The sequence below is a fragment of the Anabas testudineus genome, chromosome 8, assembly GCF_900324465.2.
Source record: "Anabas testudineus chromosome 8, fAnaTes1.2, whole genome shotgun sequence".
In the NCBI taxonomy this organism is placed as follows: domain Eukaryota; kingdom Metazoa; phylum Chordata; class Actinopteri; order Anabantiformes; family Anabantidae; genus Anabas; species Anabas testudineus.
The window spans coordinates 6,457,881-6,485,458 of record NC_046617.1 but is presented as its reverse complement, the minus strand read 5'-3'; the positions used below and the strand labels follow the sequence as shown (position 1 = coordinate 6,485,458).

Here is a 27,578-nt window from a genome sequence, read left to right as displayed (position 1 = left end):
TGCATGCTAGTCCTCATTTGTGTCCAGGAGATGATAATACACCGAAACTCAATATTCTCCATTAATGCTCAATAACACCACTAGTGGCCAAAAAACTCCACAGGGTGCCTTTAATTATGTTAAACTGGATTTTTCTTTGTTGACACCTAAATATTTTACTTTAAATATAATTTAGTAGTTGCTAAATGTGTAATCAAGAGGAGGAAGAAAGTATCATAGCTTGTTTTGAGGATTGCTTGGAAAAGATTTTCACAATTGTTTCACTCTGTGTATGTTGATTTTCTACCTAAAAGAACACACCCTTTTGATTCTCCCTTATCAATGAACATTTAACATTTACCAAGCAAAATAAACGTCCAAACCACAAATGTAATTACCTATAGTGTGAAACATGAATGTAAGCGACTGTGTTTGTTTGGGATTAGCTTGTTGCTTCATTGTGGTGCTCTCTCTGTGCTTTCATATCTGATCTTTATTTGTTTTATTCATTTAAGTAGATCATTGACTTGGAATAAATGGGAAGTTGTATTTTATTTTAATGAGCACTTTTATTTTGTTAGTTTTTGTTATATTTTTTGCATTCTTTCAAACATAGGGAACAGTATATAGAGGATATACAACCCAACCCTTTTTTTTTGATATAAAAGTTAGATATGGCATTAAAGTTCACAATTGAATTTAGGTTTTATTTTTTGGTATTAACTGTTAAAAATATTGTAAACAACATAGAACATAGCACCTTTGGAATCAGATCACCCAAATTTCAAGGAAGCAAAAGTATCAAACAGTTTTAAAATAAACAAAACTTAATATATCACCATGCACCTCCACCCCGTTTGACTTTGGTCACTTGGTGGAGGTTAATCTCAGTCATATCAGTCCATAAAAAATGTGCTTTAGAGCTTTTGTGGCTCATCTTTGTATTTCTTTTTTTGTTACAAATTCCAACCCAGCTTTCTGATTCTTATTGCTGGTGCTTTGTAGCATGGCTTGTATATTTCAGGTCATGTGATACCTGGAGCCTGTGGTCTGTAAGCTAACCACAAGATCAAAAGTTTCAGCTGCGCTTCGGTCGTGTGTGTGTGTGCGTGTGTGTGTGTGTGTGTGTGTGTATGTGTGTGTTCCTCTGCTGCTCCCAATACAGTTATATAATAACACACGGTTGAAAATGAATTTTCAAAGAGATTTATTTTGGACACTGCATTCCACAGTACACCGTCTGGACAGAGGTCACCTATGATCAAACATTCTTTGAACATCAGGAACAACGGATTTAATGTACGTTATGAAAATGTTCACCACAGAAGGGCAGTTAATTCAATGTTATGTCCTCATGAAATCATCAATTCTTGCCAAGAACATTTAGTTAGAACATAACAACTTGGTACATTTAATGCACAACATTGACACACACTGATAAAACCTCTACAACATATATACTATTTAAAACCTGTGAAGCACATCTGAGTGCACCCAGTCCAGTTGAAATAAAGTCGACATTACTTGATATAACAGAGAAACAAATTGCCGGTGCTTCGGTGATAAGGCAGTCGAGCACTTATTTGTTTTTTCATTTGCAATTCTTTTCTCGTTCCTGGAAGATGAGTTAAGATTCCGACTTGAATCTTTGTTACTTCGTCGGCTTTGTCCCTTTGAGAAATGGAAACGAACGAACGCAGAAAGGTAATAATAGAAAAAAAAAAAAAATCCAGAGCAGATAAAACCACAACAAAATGTTGAGACAAAGACAGACAAACACATACACACACGTAAACATAGACTCACTGTACTGTCCATGCAGTCCTTGCTAAAATGTGTTTTATTTGCATTTGTGCAACTGAGCCTGTTGGCTCCACTGTGATGATCCATTTAAAAAATGTACGGCCTTGTCTTCCTTATTATTTTTTCTTTTTGCACCATGTCGCTCTCAAAAACAAAAACAAACAACATCGTACAGTACAAACACCTCATCAGCCCGACGTTCTGGGGCTTGTTAAACATTTGACAGCAAAGACATCGAGCCTGTATGTACAAATATACACTGATGCAGAGTAGAATATATCAAGGACATTCCAGGTTTATAACCATTAGGCACTAAAAGGTGTTTCAGTGTAACTCAGACCACCTTTTTTCCTCCGCACTCATCCGAAATAGACCCTTGCCTAAATCTGATCGACCACATGTTGATGTATTCACATTCCAAAACACGCGTGTACTTGTTTGTGTCTTTAAACATCTGAGGTTACTGGATATTAATGCTGTACACACAAAGTCTGTTTTTTTTCCTTCTGTCGCTTATAAGATTCAGAATTCACAAATTCAGTGAAATATACCAAAACACCCATCGTGATTCCACAAACTGTGCAGCTCTCCATATACAGTAAAACCAAGATATTCAAAACATGCATTTCCACCAAAATGAACCAGCAAAATATGAAAATATATCATACCCATTCGAAGATCTTGATATGTTTCAATATCTGTATCTAAAATAAAGGTAATATTATCAGTCAGACTTTTTTTCTGTTTGGTTTAGTGAAACTGGAAAAATGTTAATTGAAGCTAAATTAAACAATTCAAAATACACATATATATTCTTTTTTTAATAGTCTCAACTTTACAACAGGTAAACAGCAGAATATATTAAATGGCATTCAGTAAGCTAATGTTGATTATGATAGGGTTTAAATTTAGAAGGAACATGCTGGTACTTTGATCCATTACTGTATCCTGAACCTTTCCTCCTGTTTCTCCAGTCCGAGGGCAGACCTCAGCAGTCTGAACCTGCACTGTCTCGGGATCCGTGTTGTTAGAAGTGTTCTGGGACTTTGTCAATTTGTTTTAATACTGAACACAGATCTTGTGATCCCAGGTCAGGATGCTCTAGATGTCCATATCCACAGGTCGGACCTCACCAGTTTTGTTCTCCTTCACCCACAGCTCTCTGTCTTTGGCTGGATCCACGTTCTGCAGCAGCTGGTCAACTGGCTCCACCGTCTAGAAATACACAAGCATAACACGGTCAGGTACCTCAGCAGCTCGCATACATTGGACAGGCCATGTGGAGGTGATGGCAGCTAATTGGCACCACAATGAGATTGTAAACCAGTGACCAGTGACGTTGTTACTGGGAGATTCAAAGATGGTATGGACCACGTTTGGAGAGAAAAAGTGTTTGGTAGAAAATTGAAAATGGAAAATCTAGCCAGATAGAAGTACTTTAAAATTATCTAAAAAATATAGTTAGGACACAACAACTTCCTGTGTGCCATAGTGCATCCCAAGAATCATCCTAAAGTGTTTTAAGCTTTGCCTTATAAAAATATTCCAGGTTACATGCTACAATCAGATCATCATATATGCAGCGTGTGTATCATCTCTCTGGTATTTTTCTTGTCAGCTGACAGACAGGGAAGCATCCTCGTTACGGCAGATTCCCACAGCGCCGTCAGAATATGTCGTGTTCGATTTACAGGGTTTACTCTACACCTTGTTACTAAGCAGGCCGCCTCGGTGGCTTTCTCGGAGGCGCAGCGCGATGGCAGCCAGCGTGTTGGGTGAAAGGTCTGACAGGGCTCACTCTGTCACAACATCTGCACTCACAGACAGGCTCAGCTCAAGTCACGTCGAAGCCGAATTATTCCGTTTGCTGAATAATTGTGAAGCTTTTTGCGAAGTCAGAATCAGTGAACAGCACTGGCAGTGGTGCAATTGATGTTAGTGATCTTTCAACTGTGACAAAAAAAGCACTGTATACCCCTGTATGACCTTTCTGCTGCAGTGGGAGTACCAGCATGCACCTGTCCCTTTGATATCACACACTTTTACTTCATGTCTCTCTCTCTGCCCTCATCCTCGAGTCACAATGTGAAAGCTCACAGTTACCTCCTTGTGAATAAAGAAAAAGCCTTTAAAGGAAAATTAGCTCCTGCTTCAACTCATTTCAGTTCATTCCAATAGCTGCTTTCCACCTACTTTTTCTCTGTTTAGCAGAAACTCCACCAGAGTTTAGATCAAAGTCGGTTTGGTGCCTCAACTGCAGTAATTGCAAATTCATTTAAGCAGCTTCCCGGGGAGTCTGGACCACAAAGTAGATTTTAAGATTGAGCTCATGTAACCAGCACTGAAAATTCAAATCACCGTTAGCTCCTCTGCTGCACATATTGTATCTGGAACACTCTCAGGTTTGGACAGACAATGACTATTTTTAAATCAGTGCATGCTTTCACTTTCATTTACAGCTTAAAAGAAATCAACCCAGTAATCTTTTCTGCACTTGCTTTATTCTCCTCGAAACTTGGATCTCTGTGTTGTCATTATCTTTAAACTACAGAAGCAGATAGGAATGCAAGGAAGAGCAGACTCACACTCTGATTGAACATGTCTGTTTCATGTCGCAGAGTCGTGTACTGGCGTAAATGCTGCTGGATCCACTCAATCCGTTCGACCTCCAGCTTCTCCAGCTCCTGAAGTGTTAGAGAGACCAAAAGCATAAGTAAGCACCGAAGGTAAACAGCAGCACTCCTGTATCTTTTTAATTGACAGTGAGTTATTTTATGGTGTTGTTGTTTTACCATACTGGTGGTGACCATTTCTTCGAACCACTTTGACTGTGTTTGATTGTACAAATCCACACAGCGCATCAGGTCGTCTCCTGGTGAAGCAAGGGAAGGTTGAAAAAAGGAAACAGTAATCAGAATTGATTCGTCATCTATCGGTTTTCTACTCCTCAACTTTACTGGTATTAGTAAAAGCAGTGGTTTATTCTGCAGCCAGCAGAGGGCACACACAACTCACTTCTCTATGAGTCAATGATAAACCAAGTTTACTGTGGACCTGATAGAAAAGGATTCAGTATAAAGTCAAATTAGAAGATTATCAAATTGAAGAGATCATCTCACAGTTTCTATAGCATATCCAACTCTTTTTGCAGTAGAAATTAAGCATTAAATACTTGTTTGACATTGCTACATGAGTTTTCTAGCAATACATTGGGCTTGTTTTGCTATAAATGTTCCAGAAATGATAGCTTTTCACTGTGATTTCCTGTCTCTGACAGTTAAAAAAACAAACAAAACCTTTTGCCCACAGTCCTTTGCTTTCCTGGAACAATCTTGTCAATAATCTAGACAATGATGATTTCAGTGTAATGTGAAATCTGTATATTAACAGAGAGATATTGGTTGAAGTTGAGTAAATTATCATAGTATTTCTTCCACTACTGACTACTGTGCAATATCTTAGCAGAGAGGAATCCCAGCTTTATACTTAAAACACTTACGGTAAACAACATCTAAGGTAAAACTAAGTTCCTCAAAGAGCAGCGACCAATGCATTTGCTTCTGGTCAAATATAAATATATAGTTATTTCCCAAATCTAAATCTGATACAATGCTCTTTCGAGTTTTGACTAAAGGTCAAACACTGCAGGGTGTTATAGGTCTTTGTATTCAAAAACGCTAAAAAAAAAACCCCATCAGAGCACAAAAGAGAAACCACGACTGAAGCTTATTAAAATTCATTCAGTGAGGGTAAACCAACCCTCGCCCCCCTCTTATCTCTGGCAGCTCGTGCAGTACAGCGAGTTGGAGTGACATTTGGCCCAACCTTGAGGTAGCAGAGGTGGTCGCTGACACAGTTTAACTGTACCTTATGGGCGCTATTGATTAGTGCTGTGGACTGTGACTAATCTACTGAGTGGAACTGAGAAAGAACCAGATGCAGTTCCCGCGGTGCCTTTTTCTCTACTGAAGCCTGAGTAGAACAGAACTGCAGTGGTGAACGATTACAACGGGAACTCGTCTTCTTTCTTTTTAAAATGTCAAACACGGTGTAACTGGGGGAGGATCCCTGTCCTTTATTCCTGTTTCCTCAGCTACCTCTACTGAATACTGCCGAACCTTCACATTATGACACATTATCTTACGATAACACCAAGGTACAAATCAAATGTTTGACATCAATGTCGTTGCATTTTCCTTTAACACCCAACACAGGTGTTAAAGCAATACTTTATGTATAGTCTCTTTATCCAGCAGCCTGCATTGATGCATGTATGTATATTGTAAAAAGAAGTTAAGTTGTTTATGGCTTTGTTCATTTCTAAATTGCACTTGGTTGAGAATGTGACTAACAATACATATTCGTCTGTTCATACTGCAGCCACTGCATGGATTCTGGATTTTAAAGACAGATACACTGTTCCCTGTGCCGCTATTCAGTGACTCCCTAACATCTGCACATCTCTGTGTCCTCTGACCTGCTTGTGTGGATTTCCTTCGGGCCTTCTTTATGTCCTCCTCTGTCTTGTTGCTGAGTTTAATCTCCAGCTGCTGGGTCTTCACCTCCAGGTCTTTCTGTCTGTCTGCCAGGGCCTTACGAGCCTGTATCGGACAGACATCGAGCAGAATGTGTGAACTGTAGAAACAACGAGTCATTCAGCGTAATCCTCCGATTTACTGTCTCCACCTTCATTACAAGAGTCATCACAGCCTTTTCATGTTGGCTACTGACATCCGTGCTCGGATCCTGGTCTCATCCTTTAATCTTTTCTTAATCCACATCTTTTGAGTCTTTCCTCTTATGTGCGCTGAGGCACCTCGCCAAGGTCATGGTGTAATAGTGTTTGAAAAGGTAAACATGCAGTAATAGTGATGTGTAGGCCAGGAAAATCTCTTTTTCAACAGACAGTAACAAAAAGAAAACATGTGGGATGGAGTCATCCTAAACCCAATGATTAGATCACTTGCAGTGGTGAAGAGATGGAGCCAAAAGTTTGTTTTTGGCTGGAAATCAATAGTTGGGAAAGCGTCAGTGTTAGAAAATGGTCAAAACTGGTTGCATTTGAAGATGATTCAAACTGAGATTGATGCAGACTTCAAAATCCTTTGAAATATGGTGGCAGCAACAGTATTAATTTCTCAATTAATCATTTGGTGACCTAAGTAGGCCTACAACCTGCAGGTAAACTGTTCTGTGTGTCAGCCAACATCCCTGTGATCACTCTAAGAAACTCTCACGTCACACTCTACCTTCTCCACGCTCGCGTAACGACTCGCCAGCTGCTTCCTGAGGTCGGCAATGTGATGGTCGTACTTTTTCAGGTCCTTCTTGAAGTTGTCCCCTCTGAATGTCAGCAAAGGTTTCTCTACCTCTGAGTGGAGCTGGGAAAAGAAAGGGGCTCAGCTGTCGGTAATTTGCACTGTGGTTTAATGACAAGGCTTCACATACAGTATTATGAGAAGAAGGCTGCTCTACTGTCCCTGTGGGTGTTGTTTTATTACTGTTGTGAATATACAGAAGCCATGAAAATATATTTTCGTCATTATCAACTGTGTCAGCTCCATACAGAATATGTATAAGTAGAGAAATGCCAGAAATAGCATCTGTAGATGAAATGCAGCTTATTAGGAAGTAAAAGCTAGGGCATCTTCAGGCTCACTCAGACTTCTCACTCCCTGTCTGACCATACATTACCTTCTCCTCGCCCCCTCATAATCAAGCAGAGACAAGCCTGCATGGCCCTAGGTGGGGGATGGGGGGTGTCGGGGGCCTCGTCAGAACACGTAACTAATTAATTAGACAACAGAGGGCTATGAAAAGCTACAAGGCTGCCTCTGCGTTATTTAAGGCTGCGTCTGAGGCCAGTGTGAGGTTTCTGCATCGCTGGTAATCGAAACGTGGACGAGCCACTTTCCCCGGTCAACGCCGACAAGGTTGAGCTAAACAAGCCCCATCACCTCAGGATGTGGTCGGATCAAGCATCCATTACTTCAACTGACTGAAAACATGAGGCATTTGACCCTGAAGGGGCAGAAAACTGCTGTTTCCACACACAGATCAAAGTAGACTCTTCACATTGGTTGCATTTTAGACATGTCCTCTATCTACATCTACGTCTTACAGCATATGCTTTGGTATTGTACAGTAAGTCATAAGATTTGTGATTTGAATGTTCCCTATTAAGTCAATCGTGTTTATTGTGCACTGACACTTTGAACTAGGCTATTATAAATAAATGCATTCATTATTATCTGTTACCTTGTTGGAGAACTTTAGGTGAACCTCAGCCTCATCGTGCAGACTCTTCTTCAGCTGAGTCCAGGCTTCTCCAAGAGTGCTGAGAAAAGATTGAAGCGGAGTAAACATAACACTTGCACCATCATTCTACAACAAATTGAACAACTGTAATTATTGCACAGAACAAATATTGAATATTTATAATTTCCTGTGGCAAAAGATTCCCAATATATCAATATGTAAAACCTTGTGCAGACAAATGTTGTCAAACATAATAAATTAAAAAAAGAAAGAGTAGCAGTATCACTGACATGATAAAAGATAAATAAATACACTGACTGCATCAGGCATAAATAGAAGAATAAGTGAAAGATAAATGTATTTTGAACACAGCTCTGTTAATTACAGAAACTATCTACCGTTTTGCACAGATAGCTTTTGAGCTGCACACGCTGTTTCATCTTACAGCTTGTGTTTACTGCACTCACCCTTCCTCTTGTGCTGCCAGGGGGCTGAGAGACAGCTTGGAGAGGTTCTTGGCATATTCCTCCTCAATCTTTATCCTGAAACACAAACGGCAAGACGTGAAAGCTGCCTGACTCCGGAGAGGACTGAAACTGCTTTTGTGGAGTGGAAAAAATGCTTTGACACAAATAATTTCAGGGGGGGGGGGGGGGGGGGACGGGGGCACTGCGGAAGAAACCGACTATTACAATTTGCTGCAAAGGCTAAAACCCAAATGGCACACACACTCCTGACCCCTGTACATCAATAATGTCATTATTTTATAGATCAATTTGTTTTCTTCTGCATTTTAAAGGTGGAAATGAATAGTTTGCCCTAAGGGATGTTCAACCAATGATGTCACGTTTCTTGGCCTGTGTGACAATCACATCCTCCACCAGGCTTACATTTACCATCCACACCTGAGTAAATCTGTCACCTAACGAAAGCTTTTCTCACAGCTCCAAGCAACACAGCAAAGCAACCCAGGAAAGGTCAGCACTCAATAGGAATCTTCTCTGAGGATTTGGGAAGCAGTGGGCTTCTGAATCAAAAGTGTAAGTATATTCAGAAGAGAAACTTCATTAACTTCCCACGACTCAGACCGGGACATGAATAGAGCTTTTGTAGGATAAGGAGGAGGTAATTATATAGAGGCCTTGTTAGCCCTGTTGCTTTTGACATCCTGGTTCAAATTCGGTAGGGACGGACTAGGCAATTCCCTGTATGTTCTATGGCTTAGCTTGAATCCATAGCCCTTTTAATTACTGGGTGTGAGCATAAATTGCAACCCTGCTGCTGGAAGACAAAGGTTTGAGCTCAGCGTCCTACAGATGCTTCATAAGGACCACATTGCAAAGGATTTTGAACACACCATCATGAGCTTGGATGGCTATGAAGATATAAGGCTGATATATATCTGAATGCCCATATATGTTATTTGTCCCTACCCTGCCATACGATCCAGGCATCTGTTGCGATAGCACCCTAATGGCAGATGGAGATATTCTCTTATGATATAGTGAAACAGTGCCACTGTGTGGCAGCAGGCATCTGTTGAAATAGAGCAACTTATGTACCTTTCTCATCATGGAAACAATGTAAACACCTGGTTATGATTGTAAAACCTTGACAGTTTAGCTACACTGGTAACACTGCTGTTATAAATTACAGGGCAGGGTGACTTATTGGCACAATGTGATGTACACTCTTTTTGCAGGACAGTCTAGTAAATGTCATTGCTGTGAATAGCAGAAACGTCTAAAACATGCATAAAGTTTTATGCTACAAGAACAGAACCTGGCTGGAAATTGTAGAGGTAAGATCACTGGCCTCCATGCAGGAGAATGGGGTTCGAATCTGAGTCTCTTAATGAGACTTCCAAATACTGATCAGTGATGACACAGAGCTAAAACAGCTCTACGTCACACTGGTTAAGTGCGTAATTGCTTTTACTGACAATGATAGATGGTGAACATGTGTTGAATCTAAAAGGCAAATTATGTCGTGCTTGAGTGGAAACCACAAGACCTCTCTGCACCCAAAGTTGTTGACTGGCTAATATTTTAGTACCAGTCAGCAAAGAAATGTGTGGTAGATCTAGTAATAAAACTTTGCAAGTCACAAACATTTTAGTGCTTTTGGTGACATTAAAATATTAAATCTCAAAGGTTCACAACATGTTTAGCAACTAAAGAAACTGATTGTTTGTTGGGAACTATTTTCAGTGGTGGATTAATCTAGTGTAGTACTGGCGAAAAATTTGGTGGTGTGGCTTGGTGTTTGTGGGAATGAGTTTAATTATGGTGTGTGTGTGTGTGTGTGTGTGTGTGTGTGTGTGTGTGTGCGTGTGTGTGCGTGTACAACATGTCGTCCAGAGTAACAGTGAGAATCACTGATGTGTTTTTTATGAAGCTGAACATATATCAGGCTTTTCATTTACACAAAATGCTTTCATGGAGTTTGCCAACAATAAAAGGAATATAAATTATGATCAGCCTTCTCCTCGGAGAGAGGAGCTCTCTGACATGATTACATAAAATAAGAACTTAATTAGCTATAGCTGGTCTTATAAGATGAATGAGATCACCCCAGCTTGTCTATATACTGTAATTGATTCCTTTTCAAAATCACCAGCTTCATTATCATCTGGTAGAAATATTTTGTATGTCCCTTATGTCAGAATGACTACAAGAGGTGACAGAGCCTTTTCAGTTAGAGCCCCTAAACTCTGGAACAGCTTACCCGAGGAAATAAGATCAGCTGACTCAGTAACATCTTTTAAAACTCTCTTTAAAACATACCTCTACCGGCGAGCCTTTTGCGATCTTCTTTAAACTAAAACAAATCTGTCCTTGGGAGGACTCTCCATTAGATTACAATGTCTTTACATTGGAACTGGTCTCCCCAAGGCTGTATAACTGTTTCCTGCACCCCAACCGGTCGAGGCAGATGGCCGTTTAACTTGAGCCTGGTTCTGCTGGAGGTTTCTTCCCCTAGGGGGAGTTTTTCCTCTCCACTGTTTGCCTAGTGCTTGCTCAAGTTGATCTTGTTGGGCTACATGTGCTTTTGTCTCTCTTGTGAAGCACTTTGTAACATATGTTTAGAAAAGTGCTTTATAAATAAATTTATTATTATTATTATTATTACTACTGGCTACAAACCCCATGTGTCCATTTTGTCATAACAGCAGAGTACCTTTACCTCTCATGGATAAACTCAGACATCTCCTTCTGCATCTGTTTGCCCTTCAGCTGCTTCTGCAGAAGAACCTCGAAGCCCGCCACTGAGGTGGTGCCCTGTGGGTCTTTCTTGTCGGTCTGAAGAAGAGGAGAGAGGCGAGCTAATAAACGGCCACAGCAACAACCAACTTCACGGACAGAAACGTCCAGTAACACCTCTCTGCTGTTTACGTTAGACAGCATTTAGGGGTTTGTGAGAATGAGCTGTGGGCGGTGAGTCACAAACTCGGAGCATGAGAACGTGTGAATCATCTTGCATGTCAACGAGGGCACGTGTTGGTGGTGGGCATCAATCACTGATGGGTGAATGTGAATTTTGTGGGATTTTTGTCAGTGTTCTGCAATGTGTAGCACTTTGTCCTGTGTGTTAGTAGCAACGAACGGAGGTGTCGGCTTTATGTAACGCAGCAGGTTCGTGCACATACAAACATCACCAGCAACATGACGCGACAGTCTGCAAACAAGGAGCAGAACAGCAGCAGAGGACACGTGAACAGGCATCACATTTCAGTCAATTACAAAGGCTGAAGGGTTTTTCAATACAAATCTAATTTAGGATGGAAATGTATGGAAAGTGAAAATTACACAAGCCACTTGGGAGACATTAGAAGCAGGGTGATCATTGTGTTTGCAGAGAAGATGGTCAATCGACCTCCCACCTGTCCATCCTCCAACTCCAAAATGAAACCCAATAGCATCTTTGTTAAATAAGAAGGAGAGCGCTGGACCCATTCAGCTGGCAAAAAGCATATTGACTTCTTTCTGTCGGTGCACAGGCCATGATTTTAGGTGCATAATTTAATGTAACCATTTGGCTTTTAAGCTAACCTAATACCAGCACAATAGTTTTGAAGGTCAGTAAAATGTGTTGACGGAGATGTATCTGCACTGTTTAACATAGGGCTAAAGCTTGGAATAAACAGTTACAGAGCTGTTTTTATTATATTACTGATACAGCATCTGCGCCAAGCTAAGAAGAAATAGATAGTTAAGAAGCATCATTCCCTAAAAACCAGTGTGATGAGTTAGACTGACATGAGCAAACTAGTGCCATGTTCATAACACATTTGTTCATATCCATTAAATGTGTGTTAACTTACACTGAAAGTCAGTCTTGAGTTGGAGTTCATATTTCTACCTTTTAAGTTTACTTATAGCTAGATAGATATTCGTGTCGAAACTCACCCAGAAATAATCGCAGTAACTCCATTCCTCTGGCTTTAGGAGCTGCTGCTCCGGACCTTCTCCAGGCAGAGGGAACGTGACACAGTTGATCTGAAGCAAGAAGAGCAGGAACACAGAAATGTAACAGCAATGACGTGAATAAAATAAAATGATGTAAAATAACCGGAACATCACGTGAGGTTTTATTGCATGAGCCGAAATATTATGGGTTTTAAAGAGTGAGGTAACGGGTCTGTGTTTCATTCGGACCATGCAGATGAGAGGAAAAAGGTCAGACATGAATAAACATATGAATGAGGTGATGTTGGCCATCCAGAAGGTGACCCATGGGTCTTCAGGGCAGAAAGAGCGACAAACAGAGAACGGAGGGAGACATGGGAACAGAGATATCATTGTTCATTCACACAAAAGTAGAAACCTTTTCCACTTCATCCCATAAATTGAACAAATGAACTTTATACTCTTGAGAATCTGTGGTGTTGCTGATAAACCCACCCAGCACTTAGCCTGAATGCAGACTCCATGGTCCACAGCGTCTTCAATTACTCTTGAGGCTGCAATTATGTAATGCTCACCATCTGTGAGCCCTCCCTCCTGGCACTGCGAGAGACCCTCAGTGCCATGTCAACCACCGCTGCAAACTACATGGGCATCCAGACGGGATGCTTCATCCACAAACATACCAAAACACACTGACTCACAGTGTTCACAGCCTGACTTCACCACTGTACTGCTGTCACACAGACTGAGGGAAAATATGACAATTACCAGAAGGATAGCAGATATAAATTTCAAATGAAGGTGAAATGGAGGTATTGTGAAGCACTTGAACAACATGATACCTGTAAAGAACACATATGTTTATGTTTAGCATCCTGGCTAATGAAATATGAACATCAGTGTTTTAGGCTAAGGTGCCAAGTGCGTAAAGACAAGTAAAAGAGTTCATTATAAATTACATCTGTCATTAATTCATTGACTTATTTGAGGAAACTAACACTATAAGACCTCCTATCTGCACTAATATGAGCTTTAAACACCAGAACTTACAAAGGTCCAGAAGTAATAAAGGCCTACTGAACTGACTGACGGAGTGGGAGTAGGGTTAAACTGGTAAAGGCCATTTAATGGGGGGAACATTCAAACCAAGTGTACAATTAAAGCTATTATTCTAATTATTATTATTTTATGAGGAATGACATTCTCCTCTCTGTTTCAACCTCGCTGTGTGATTCATGGATGCTGTATTTCTGTGTAAATCTCTTGCCTTGAGCACCACAAACACCGAGCACGAAAAAAAGTTCCACCGAACGCCGAGCACTGACCTCTTCATTCTCTGCGCTGCCACCGCAGCACTTCATCTCTGCAGCTTCCAATAAACAACTTCAAAAACAGATGAGTAATACTCTTTTCCCCTCCCGTTACATAATCACCGAAAATGCAGAGGAAATTCTGATGGGGCTTCCTGCCAAATGGGCACAGCGACAGGACAGAAAACAAATGAAACAGCAGCAGTAAAATGCAAAGAAACACATTCACTCCCTATAACGGTTTGTAATCTAAAGGAGCACGAGTGTGATTTACTTTGTGTGCCGACCAGTCACTTTGTTCATTTTCTGCCTCAGAGATCATACTGATTGTCATGGGAACCAGATTTTCCATTACACCGACTCCACATCTATCATGACTGTTGTTTATCTGCCCCTCACATCCAAGAGAAAATTAGACCATTTATCTACAGGAAGGCTGTCTGGCTAACTGACTTCTCCTTTATGGCCGCTTAGTGAGGTACTTGGAGGTTAGGAATAAAATATTAATGTAGATTATCTTTATGAAAAAGAGTGTAATAAATCCCTTTGAGGGATCTGAGGCCCTCGTGGAGATGCCGGACTTAGGATGTTGTAGAAGGCTGTGCTGCCATATTGCTTCCTTAAATGTTTGAGTTTAGCACAAAACAAAGCTGCGAGCAGCATATAAAAGTGCCGATTAGTGGAGTGAACTGGGACATTTTGTCCTCATTCAGCATTCATAAACATGTAATCTCATGAGGGTTTGCTATCCAGGCTGCAGGCGATGGTTATTTCATTACAATTTCAAATCTTTTTACTTAGTTATGTAGCTGCTTTTTTCTTTGCTCAATAACTGGGGAAAAAACATGACACAGTCGAAGAATAAATGGCCCATGAGAGACGTAAAAAATAATGGTTTGGCAGTTGAACAGAGAACTGAAATACTTCCACTCATCCATTTGGAGGATGCTTTGCCACTGTTGCTAGGCAACAAATTACTTTAGCTGTAAAAGACCCCTCCCACCACCACCACCTTTCCCACCACACATCACACACCTTCTCACAACAAAACAATCTCTGACTTGCTTTCCGTTGCCTTTTCATCCCTCATTCCCACCTTCCCTCCACCGACCAATCAAAAGCGGCCTGTCAGAGTCCCGCCAACGAAGCCAGATGACACTCCTTGACGAGCTGCTGTTTGCCTACGCTGATCACGCGCAGCATAGCAACAAGTCAAAACCGAATGAATGTTTAATAAGCAGAGGAAAACATTAAAGGCTGAAACAGATGAATTTAGTGTGATTGGTCACGGTGTGTGAAGGTGAAAACAAGGTGACAGAGCTGATCCTGAATTCTCCTATCTGACGCGTGAAGCACCGGCGTCCAGCGAGGGTCCATTATACCAACAGTCATGGATGTGTGCATCTCCATGACAACTATGGAGGGGTTGTGTAATGTGAGGTGCACCATGGCGACGATAAAACACCTTTGTGAACTGACGTCATCCGTCCACAACTACAGATTCAATCATTATCACCTGTATTTTTTTCCATTTGCTGCAGCAGACACATGATTCTTATTTACATGGCAGTGTGCACTAGATCTTTTTCTCTACATATTTTTAGAGATCAACACTTCTGTGCACGTAGGAGATTTTGTTTAAAAAAACAAAAACAAAAACAAAACAAAACAAAACAAAAAAACAAAAAACAACTGCTCTCATGCCTCAGCTCTACATGAAAACCCAACACATCGCTGTGAGCGGTGGAGCCGTTTAAAAAGACTGTGCAACAAAAGAGGAAGAGAATGATTTTTTTTTTTCAACTGTATCTCTTCCCTGAATATCTGAATGGCTCACGGCCCCCCCCCCCCCCCCCCTCTCTCTCCTATGCCAGTGTTTTCCATTTCAACACCCATTAATCAGTGCTATTGCTATTGTCACCATGGAAACTGGACTTGCTGCATCTCTTGCAAGGTCTGGTGGGGTTTGTCACAATAGCCAGACTGACAGCTCCTGTGGCTGCAGCAGGTCAGCGAGCCCGACGAGAGCAAAATCAGCCCCTTGCGAAACACAAAAGCCACCTCAGTTTGCCTTGTCCATCACCACCACACGCACCCCCCTCCTCCACACACACACACACACATTATATAACCACATTTACTTGAAACAAATATACCATGTACTTTACACGTTGACGCTGTAGAGCACATTGAATCTCTACTCAGCACAGACTGATATTGAGGTTGCAAGCTAAATTCCACTATGGCGAAAGGAGAGTTCTTTGGTGTTCAGATCCCAAATGCTGCTAGATGAAAAACAGCACTGCTATTTGACCTGCACTGCCCTGTGAATTACACATGAAGCCCTTTGAAGATATAAAAAAAAAAAGGAGATTACGGTACAACACTGAGCAACAATTCGATGACACAAACCCTCAGAGATCACTTCTTTATCTGGCAGACAAAAGCGTGTGATTCTAAAAAATGCCAACATCATTCTGCAGGCTACTTCTCAGTCACTTAAGTAATGTTTCAGTGCGAAGAAAACACCTTTACTGTAGGTGTCTCCTGAGCACGAATGTATCTTTGACAGGCGTTAAATCAATATTATAGATTGAGACAAGTCAAGTCAGTGAGATGTAAATAAGTGCAAGACTCCCGGGCAGCTTCTTCATTTAGAATAATGTGCTTTCCAATATGCTGGGAAACCCATGTTGCTCCACGAGGACCCGTATGGCATTACAGACAGTGTCAACAGAAAGAAGTCAGACAAAAACAGGTGAGATGAGATGTGAACTTATTTGAGTTTCACGCACACTCCGGGGATGGAGATGACGAGACAGGAGCCGACGCAACAAAGAAGAAGAGAAAGCAAGGAGGATTCAGTTCCTGGGTACTCACAGTGGTCTTGGTCTCCTTGACCTCCTTGATTTGCCTCTTGGCCGGCGAAACAGAGCCGGGTGGCTGCGGGGTGAGACAGGAGGGATCGTCAAAACTCTCCTCAGTGTCAAAGCTGGCTTCCATCATCATCCCTCTCACCTCCTCCTGCTTCTCTATTCTGGGAAAGCCTCACTCACTCTCTCTCTCTCTCTCTCCTCTCTCTTTCCCTCCACGCACCGAGGCTGCCTCCAGTCTCACAAGCTACAGAGTGAGTGGAGAGGAGTCGCGTTTCAGGGGGAGGGGGTAGAGGGTGTGTAGAAGTGGGAAGGTAGTGTTGAAAGGGGTGAGGAGGAGGAGGGGGGTGGTAGGGGAGCGTGACGAAGTCTAGCCTCCGGTTAAGCTGCTGTCATACGAGTTTTAAGGTTGAAGGCTGCGAGGAGATGGATGCTGCCTGTGAGGGTCTGTGCTCTCCATCCTCCCTCGTGCCCCCTCCTCACTCACCCTCCACCACCTCACATCCACCCCACCGAATGAGAGAAAGGGAGACCACTTCGAGGAGCCAGTGCATGGACAGAGATGCTGCAGCCGTGAAGGCAAAGATGTGAAGAGGGGGGGAAAAAAAAAAGAAGCATAAAGAACGAGGAGGAGGAGGAGAAGGAGGAGTGGCATTTATTTACATGATCCTTGCCACACCTCCCTCCCCAGAGATCCTCATATTGAGGGAGGAGGGAGCAGCAACATTGGCAACGATGGCAGTGGGGGTTGTTGGTTTGATGGAAATGGCTGGATGATGATCTTTAAGAGACTAATTACGATTGCAGCAGAAACTGGAGAAGTAGGGAGGAGAGAGGGAACAGGAGGGAAAACTGTCAGCCAATGAGATGCAGCCTCTCTGTGGGTTTATGTGTGTCTATTCTAGATTGAAAGGGTTGAAAAGGTATACTGAGGACTCACATGGAGATACTCTATGTTAGTATTTCTAATGAGATATGTGTTATGTGTTGAATTATTGCTACGTATGTGCAAAACATGCAAACACCAGCAGCAGCTGCATCATCATCATCTTTCTCATGCCAGCGCTTCACCCGCGACATCAAACGCCGGCCATGTGCAATACGGAGCAGCTACGGCAGCAGCACACGTGATCAATGCAGCCCTGACACCTTTTCAAAGCATCCACCTGTGCTTGTCCAACAGCAACAACATCGCAGCCAGAGTAAACCCAACGTCGACTCACATTCTCACCTTCGCTGTACAAAACATGGCGGCGGGCAGCTCTGACCATCACAGTCCCAGTCCAAGTTTTCGTGATCCGTGGTTCCCAGCGCTCCCAGCACTCCCAGCGTGAGCTTTTGACTGTCTTGGCTGGCCTTCTCCTCCAAAGCTGACAAACTCTGACATGTGGAGTCCAAATCTCAGCCGTCCATATGGCTCCAGTGTCTGTCCGTCTACACTCTCCTGTGTGATCATGACACGGCGTGCCCTCATCTGACTCGCAATTAGTCACGTGTGTTGGCAAGTAATCAATGTTGGCCCAGGTACATCCAAGCTGCGGGAGTGGCCCTGGCTTCAGTGGACAGAGCTCAGCAGCTTGGAAATGATCATGGAAATACTGATGCAATATTATGATCTGAAAACACAAAGTGTGTTTTTTACGTGGCTGTAAATTTGGGTAAGGACAGTAGAGACATGTTCCTACTAATGTCAAGGTACTTATCCATTTTTGTACTTAAGTCTAATCAAACCACTGGCACATCTTAAAGCAGCTTCAGTCTTCAGAAGTGACTTCTTTGGTGGTGGTTTTTTCTTGCTCCTCAACAGCGTTCTCGACTTGACTAGACGTTGTGTAAAGCGATCTTCTTCACCATGGACAGAAATCTTGAAGTCGTCTTCCATGGTCGTCCAGGCCTTTTTGCTGTTACTGTGATGTTAGTTCCTTCTCATTTCAGCAGTGTTCAATCTCTAAACTCTCAACAATATTAGTTACAAATCTTACTGTATATAACAGCTTCATCATCCTCAAACCTCAGAATTCAGGCTTCACAGTTAATGGCAGCCTGAATGTCTTGTATAAAGTGAGGTGGCAAATCGCACTGCTAAATTTGTTCTTTCAGCGTAGTATATACCTGTTTGTTCATGGTAGGTTTCCTCAGAGCCACGTCAGTTGTCATTGCAGGCTGTCTGGTCTTTGTAGTGCTGTGGCATCCGTTGGCTGAGGACAAACGGATTAAAAAATCACACATTATTGACAAAAGTGTCAGCTGCAGTCTTATGTCCGTACCATAACTTGATAATAATGAGCAGATGGGGAGCAAGCAATAAAAAACTCAACCCTGGTTACTGCAGAAAGGTTGAATTTGGATTTTGACATATGACATCCTAATATTAGGGTGTCAGGACTGTGGATTGTCTTTTCAGAAAAGACAAACTGTTCTTTGTTTCCTCTAACTCTAAAACCTGTGTGGATACTGTGTTCAATCAGTAAAGAGTCATTCATTCGTTAGCTCTTCTTGGTGCTGTGAGCAGTTCTGGATTCATCCTCCAGGCTCTGTAACATTTCTTCATGGCCTGTTATTCATGAACTGTCCCATTGTTGCATGTCATGTTAATCTATTTCCACCTGGAGGTGAGTCTGGGGAGACTGGTGAGACCATAACCCCTGAGGCCACAACCCTGGTCAGAGCAAAACCAGGTCTGCCTGTCGTACATGGAAGAAACTCACTTTCCTTAAAGAAACCTACAAACTCCCTTTGTTAATCTCCTTAGTGAGCCAAGAAATGTTACACCACACACATCTCTGATACCTTTATACAATTTTTGCATTTAAAAAACAACGGACCCTTTTCATTTTCTTTTGCATATAAAATGGACTCTTTTACAGCCTTTTTTACACTAGCTTTATTTTACAGTCTTTTGTCTCAACCCCCACACTCACACAGTAATGAATTAACATTTTTAAAATCATAAATGGAACTACTGTATAAAATAAGATCCCGGTGCCACCACTCATGGTTCACACACGCTTCTCACTGGCATCACCTGAAGAAGCTGAAAACGGTTCAGCTTTGTGAAACAAGGACACAACTAACAGCACTTGTTATCATTCCCTCAGGAAACAGAGGGACAGCTGATTTCTAGTCCAACCTAACAATAAAAACATCAAATAACTGTGAGAAAAGCCCAGCAACAGCTACCCCATTAAATTTAACCAGATGGTACATGAATATTTGAATATCTGTGTACAATATATATGAATATCGTAGTGCAGGAGACGTAACTAGCTGATAATGAGTTTTCCATATATATTTATGTTATTTAATGCACTGTATGCATGCTTTATGTCTGTGTGCCAGCATTAATGTTTTTTGTTTTACTTGACCTCAGTACAAATTTCCCTTAAGGGACAACGCAGTTAATATTGAAGTTGACGTTAAAGTGTGTTAGCAAATGAAGAAAATAACACAGTCACAGCTGAGCAGACCCTTTGCTTTCAGCAGCAGAGAGTCTGCTGCTCTGTGCTAACAGAACCAGGGCTGCAGCTAATGAATATTTTCACAACAGATAAACAATATGCCATCTTTGATCATTAGGCTGGTGGCAGCATGCCCTCCCTCTTTGTCTCTGAAAGGCTGGCCATTCTATTAGGTATTAGAATCAGGTATTAATCATTATAAGTATTAAAATAAATAAGAATATCATCAAGCAGAAAATTGATCTGCTGAAAGTAGCAGCAGTTTACATAAATTCTTCATCTAAACCACATCATGTAATGCACACTGGCCCAAAAAGTTTTTTCAAATGAAAAAGGAGAAGACAAGAAGAGGTCACTAGTGTCCTGTATCCTCTGTAGACCCAGAAACACAGAAGCATCAGGATCATCCAGGGGATTTTTATGGCTAGAATCTGAAAGAATGAGGATTTCATTCAGCAATTCTAAGCAATTATAGCAGTATAAGTATATTATTAGTCTATAATCCTTCAGCTTGTACACAACTCCAACTCCTGCCAGAACACATCTCAGTATACAGGAGCACAGTGGCTGAACACATCTAGTTATACGGAGCTGCAGCTGCTGCTGTTGTCCTCTCTCTACTAGCTCATGTAGACGAGGTGTCAGCCTACACAGATATATCTTGTAATGCACTTTGTCTTCTTGTAGCACAGGCCTCCAGCAGGAAAAAAAAAAAAATCCAACCAAAAACACAACCAAAACTGAAACTGTCCACAGTCATCCCTGTCGCATTTATTCAAATTTCATGCAGCTTAATTGTGTTGAGGTTGAGACATTTGAAATGCCAATCTTTCAAAACCTTAGTATAAAACCGAAACTTGACGTCTAGACACCAGAAGGAGTTAATGAGAAACTGTCTGTTTTTGTGATATGTGCTTGCAAAACGAAACTAGAACCATGTTTTTATGTTTATTTATATCTCAAAATTGCTGTTGTGAAACCATTTGCCAACCACAACCAACAACAACAATTTTATCTCCTCTACTTCCCTTTGGATGCTTGATGCTCATTATTTCTTCCTCTCTGGTCCAGTTGGTCTAATTCTTGATTTCCTTTCCAGAGGTTGGAGCATTTCAGATCTCAACCTGACCTTCTCTCTCTCTCTCAGGAGGATCGCACTTGTCTGCTTGAATGATGACAAACACCCCTGCAGCTGACAGGCTCCCCACTCGTTCTTCCTCTAACTGTGTTTAGGCCACATGCCAGCAGAAAAAACAGAAAACCATCTGCTATCTACTAAGATGTCGTTAGTGAGGACGCTGGCAGCGATGAAACAGACTAAGCCACTCATTAAGAAAATGCAGGATTTCCTCCAGTCGCACTAAATGAGGTTCCTGATAATGTAGGGCAGAGTAGAGAAATGCATTACATCGGGGATTTGTCAAAACAAAAGATTTCAAAACCTATCGGGGAAATATTACAAACTCTCTTGAAAAGAAAGGGATTACATGTGAACCAATATTGTATCATACTGAGCTCAAGGAAGTCTCAGTGTAATAAACAGATTGCTGCTGATGGTGATTAATGATTGCCACAAGGCTTTGTCTGTCTGGAAAAATGTTGGAACATTAAATCATAACCTGTAGCACCAAATGGAAACAATCTGCATGGAACTAGTGCGAATCACCCAGTGAATAGACTCATTTTACACAGCGCTCAACCTAAATTTCCCATCGCTCTGTCTTCATCGTTTCTAACCTTTAAAAACCTTTCAGTCAGTCAGTGTTGCTGTTTTGTTTTCAACATGACAGCATTTTTTTTAGAAACAGTGTCCAAAAAGGGGAACGGCTGAGACGGTAACGGCTTGGGTTTTACCATATGGTGAGGAGTTTTGCCGTGCCAGCGGTCTCTGTGGGGCCTCAGCTGACAAGGAGGGACGTCGCCATGTTGTTTCTAAAACGATAACACATAACAGGAAGTAGGACGGCGGACAAAGACAACGACCGGCATATGTTGTTTATCTGTGCGTTCGCATTTCTTTATATAACATTGATCTGCACTTTGGATGAGAGTAGCTCCTCACACACCCTAAGTGGAAAGATTTGTATGTTGTTTGCTACATCTTCACAACACCTCAAGCACACCTGGTAAAATGAAGATTACACCATAATGACAATGGGCTGCAGAGAGCACACCCAGGACTTGTTATTGTGCCTCTTGTTTTCTTGTTGCTAGTGGGTTAGTTACTGCCCATTTCAGTAATCACAGATCTTTCCACCTCATAGAGCCAAGATACAACCTTCACAATTGTGCATAGATGAGCTCATATGATTTAGATCATGAGCAGATCCTTTCTTGGTGTTATTTTCTTTGGTTGACTTGCTCTGTGGATGTTGCTCAGTACACCAGAGGTTTCTTTCTTTTTTTCAGACATTCCACATCATTTGTTGCCTATGGCCAATGTGTGTGCAGTGTATGATTAATATTACCTCTTCTATCAGTCTCAAAAGTGTTTATCAGGTACGAGAGCTCACATTCTTAGATGTGTCTGTGGTCAGGTTCAGGCAACAAAAACAAAAACACCAAATACCAAAGGCTAATCAGATAATCTACTTCACAGGGAGTACCTGTGACGCGGGTAGGAAATGTCTATTATGTAATGTTAAGTGTTTCAGTTCACAACAGTTACAGACATTTCATCATTCACTCATTTATTTGGAAAACCCTGTTGTGAAGTAAACAAGTGGGCTTGTAGCTTATTTTAAGATTGTAAATAGCAGCTTGCTACTTATTTCTACTACATTATAACAAACGTTATCATCACTTTTAAGCCTCGGTTCCAGGAATTCTTTGTCATCATTCTTAATCCCACTGTCATATTTGCAACTCCAAAGGGCTTAAGTTGAAAGATTTCAGCTGATCCTCACTTGTGTGCCTCCTCCCTGAAATGACACAAACTAGAAACAACAAGCAGCTCACTAATACACCCTGTAATACAGTGTATCGTCTCAGTGACACACACACATACAGTCTTAGTAGCAGCTTTTACAGACTGCAGTAGCATATGGCTTTTGAATGAAAAAATAGCTTTTATATGTGTGTGTGTGTGTGTGTGTGTGTGTGTGTGTGCTCTCTGTGAGCCAAAGTGCAATCACTGCCAGAGTCATTGTTGATGCAGCCTCGGTCTGTCCCATGGGAGCCTGTCCTATCCCCTGGATTCCATCCCAAATGAGGTGTAAAACACACACACACACACACACACACACTGAGGCAGATGTTTGTGAAAGGTTATCTGCCTTACACTGCATTAACGTAACTCTTCAGGCTCTTGTTAGGTAACAGTGCCGAAGACAAACAACAGAAAACAGCTCAGAATCCTTAGACCTACTGGCTGTGCCACTCGGCCTGAAGTAGTAGGTGTTTAAGATAATCAGATTAAAGGGGATCGAATTTGCCTGTCTCCACATGAATGGACTCTTGAGACACCATCATGGCGAAGAATAATAATGAGTCCTCGTAGTTCACAGTGTTACGGCAGCTGAATGCAATGAAATCTAAAATAAACAACACGATATTCAGTACATGGCAAACAACAACACACGTCTGAAGACAGTGAATTAAATTTACTTACATCCTGAACAACCCAAAGGCAGAACTAACTTAACTGTATAACTTCAAGTTTAATACAAGTATAGCTTTGAATTTGGTGTTTTACTAGTAGTGCATGGTCTTCAGGTGTTCAGGTGTGGCTCTCACCTTTATTGCAGCTGTTGACATAATACCTGAGTCCCTCAGGTGAGGTGTAGCTCTTCCATCCCGGGGGGAGAGGCTGACTGTCGGTCTCCTCTCTGGATGCAGCAGAGCTCGTGGGCGCTGACTTCTGTCACAAACAATCAGGATGTGCATGTGTAAGCTTTATTATTATTATTATTATTAGGTGTTAGTTATTGAAACTGGACCTTTAAACTACTCGGAATATATGTAACGTATTTAGTTTCAGTGTCAAGGACTTTGAAGTCTTATTGCCTGTAATCAATCTGTTCTAATCAGTATAAACTTGATTAAATTCAAGATACGAGTGCAGGAGAAGTGTGAGGAACTGAAGAAGAAATAGCCCTGACAGGGAACTTTCTTTATCCTAAGTAAGGAAACTATATTCTGATGTTTATGTAGAGTTAGAACGTTTCCAAAAACTTGCACTGACAGTAAATGGAAATGCAGGAGTCATGACAGCCACTGCAATAAGAGATGCTATTACCCCAAAGCTCCCATTTTGCTCTTCTGCACTTCTCACTTACTAAATAATGTAATAGTGTGATTCATATGGAAATGTATGATCCACTAAATGGATAAATAATGACAAACGCTTGCTCTAACTTATCAGCAGTACCCAGGAGCCTCCACCATCTATGAAGCCGTTTTATCTGTGCAGGCTGCTCTGTGAGCGCACGGGGCCAGAAATTACCGCCGCGTGCTTTACAAGGGGAAAGTCGTTTTTAATCTGCGGGGATCGCTGGCTGTTCATTTTCAGATGCAGTGGTGCGTGGCCGCCCTGGTCTGTCTGCTGAATCTGACAGGGGGGCTGGTGAACTACAGGACAGTGCGCTCCAATCAGACATCTGAGGGGTGGTGGGTGGAAGTGAAGGGAAAGATGTATAAATGGAGAGATGATTAGCCGAATGATAAACGAGTCATATCATGTTCTTTTGCTCACACAGGCAGCAGGGCAGAGTGGATGGATGAGGCTGACTGATGTGTCGCAGTAAAGGATCTTTGTTATCACTGCGTCTTGTGTGAGTTTTGCTGCGAGATGGAGCGGATAGCTTCATCTGTGCTGTGCTGCAGCGCTGGATTCACACTTGACGGGACCTTTATAGCACAGAGAAGATAAGTGTCATCCTCCCCGGCAACTGTTTGTTAATTCCTTCCAAAAACATCACACTGTGATAGACTTTTTGCACAACTGGATGCTAAAGGTACCTCTCGGCATCAGTACTGAGGTGGTAAAAGGAAAAGCATCATCATGTGAAGCTGTGGCATGAGATTGAGCTCCTGTACCGTGTATTGGTTGAAAGCTACTGACATGAACAAAATTTATTGAATATTTGGAGACAAGGTTAAAAATCGGTTTGCACTAATTTGTCACACACCAGTGAGAAAGTCAAAGATCCCCTGTGTTGGTAGCTGAATGAATAACTGGAAAACAACCGTTTCTAGATAAACCCTTATCGCATGATTGTTATCATCTCCCACTGATTTCATACATCCACTGGCTGGAAAGGAGAGCTTATAAAGAAACTCTTTTAAAAAGAACAGATCTGTAAAAGAGATATCTGCCAAATCCGACAATACTCTGGAGTGTTGCTTTCAGTGTAACCCTGAAACCAGGATCTCCACTCGACTTGCATTAGCTCAGAAAAGAAACTATCAGGACAAGTTGTGTCCAATTCCTGGAGAAGGAGGGACGATGTCTGTCATTACTTTTCAGTAAACGTCTTGTGAAGCTGATGATTACTGTACTTTCCACCAACATGACCATAATTACCACAATAACATTGGAGTTATATCATTTTTAACACTCCACGTGTGTTAACTGCAGCACATTGCAGAAAACTGCAGCCCAAGACTACAAGTTAAATTAGGACGTCTCACTGCAAGAAAGTTTTTCATTATCATAAATCTATTTTGGACTTTTAATTTGAATGCACAGTACAAACAATCTGAAATTATCTGAAGAGAACAGCTTCTGTGTATAATTTTAGATGGCTCAGACAAAAGCTAAAAGCATAATTCTTCACATGGGTTGTTTCTGTGCCCCGAGGCAGCTGCCGAGTTTCAAACAGCAGCAATTATAAAAAAAAAAAAAAAAAAACAAGAGGAAGCCTTAGAGAGGAATGTACAACGCACAGGATGCTGATTGAAAAAAAAAAAACTGTGACAGGGCATAGAAAGAAATGCTTTTGTTAAGAGGATGCATTAAGCCTGTGTTTGTGGAAGACAAATATTTAGCATGTTAATTTTAGCATGAGGAAAAAAGTAAATAAGGATTAAGATGAAGAGGATAATCAGCTACAGAGTACTGACTACATTCTTAAAATGCATAATTGTAAAAATGTTTTACTAATTGTACATCTCTGTATGGGATAAGGGTGTGGTTATATTTAATTTTTTCAATTTGTCCTACATTTGAAGGAGTTGTAATAAGGCAAGACTATCAGCAAAATGAATCCTCTATCATTGTCACACTATCTACAACAATCTAAATAAAATCTGTACTCAAACTAAAAAGTTTTAACCAAGATACATATAATAATAAAGTGTTAAAATCAACTTGTCAACGCTCTCTGGTGGACAAACTACGCAATGTGACATTACCTAGACATTGCACAGAGAAAAGCTGTGCATAATGTCATGGCTGATCATCTGATAGTTGCTGAGATGTTAAAAAAGATGAAAAATATATAGTGGCAAGAAAAAGTATGTGAACCTTTTGGAATTTCATGGTTTTCTGCATTAATGTGTCATAAAATGTGATCTGATCTTCGTCTAAGTCGAGAGTATGAATAAATATAATGCGCCTAAAATTATAACACAAATTCAATTATTTATTGAGAACAACCTTAAAAAACCTCAGAGTGCTAGTGGAAAAAATATTGGAATAATAACCTAAGGGTGTGAACTAGAGCTACTTTTACTAATAAAAAACACTTTTTGAGTTTGTTCTGTACAAGAAGAATGTGCTGGAAAGCTGGAAATGGTTACAAAATGGTGTCAAGGACTTTAAAAATTCACCAGTCTACAGTTAGAAAAACAATCTACGAATGGAGACACATTGAGACTGTTGCTACTCTACCAAGAAGTGGCCGGCCATTCAAAATGACCCCAAGAGCACAACAAACACTCATCAATGAGATAAAGAAACCCTGGGTGACAGCCAAAGATTTGAAGGCATCATTGGAACTGGCTAACATCTGAGTTCATAAGTCTACAGTAGGTAAAACATTGAACTAGCTGAGTGTCTATGGCAGGAGACCATGAAGGAAGCTGCTGCTAACTAAAAACAACATTGCTGAAATTCTGAAGTTTGCCATAGAGCACAAAATGTCAAAAATGACTAAATGTTTTGTGGACTAATTAAACTAAAATCAAAGATCAGATCACATTACATGACAAATTAATGCATGTTTGCATTCATGTTCACACATCTTTACTGTATTTCAATTAATTGAAATTGATTTTTGCCCCAGACAAAGTTTTGTCAACATGGAGTAATGTCACATGAAGTTCTGTATTGTAAATAAATCATAAAAGGCACTGAGATGATATGTGGGATTCTTATACTGGTGAAGATGCAAACTAAATATCAAGTCTCACATGATCTCCTCTTGTATTTTACAATCCATTGGCTATAATTGATCCACTTGATATAGAGTAGATAAAAGCACTTCACTTCTTTTAATAACACCTAAAGCAATTAAATGAAGCTCTTACCATGCTGCTAGCGCTGTT

The 27,578-nt window shown here is 41.1% G+C and overlaps 1 protein-coding gene across 1 annotated transcript; it reads right to left on the bottom strand.

Annotated features, from left to right (window-relative positions):
• Window positions 1-1,169: 1,169 nt before the first annotated feature.
• Window positions 1,170-27,578, bottom strand: gas7a (growth arrest-specific 7a). Its single transcript, XM_026361682.2, has 14 exons — window positions 27,561-27,578; window positions 23,826-23,949; window positions 21,945-22,022; window positions 18,745-18,830; window positions 16,640-16,702; window positions 12,450-12,539; window positions 11,227-11,342; window positions 8,508-8,582; window positions 8,041-8,119; window positions 7,032-7,163; window positions 6,260-6,383; window positions 4,575-4,654; window positions 4,368-4,466; window positions 1,170-2,997 (listed from the first exon to the last, which is right to left on the bottom strand). Exons 1-14 carry the CDS (start codon window positions 27,561-27,563, stop codon window positions 2,884-2,886), a joined length of 1,263 nt encoding a protein of 420 aa, XP_026217467.1. The 5' UTR covers window positions 27,564-27,578; the 3' UTR covers window positions 1,170-2,883.

Coding starts and splice junctions, on each gene's coding strand:
- gas7a (XM_026361682.2), bottom strand. Junction 11,343..12,449: donor GTTACTGCGATTATTTCTGG/GTGAGTTTCGAC, acceptor CCTCTTCTTCAG/ACCGACAAGAAAGACCCACA. Junction 4,467..4,574: donor AAATGGTCACCACCAGTATG/GTAAAACAACAA, acceptor CTAACACTTCAG/GAGCTGGAGAAGCTGGAGGT.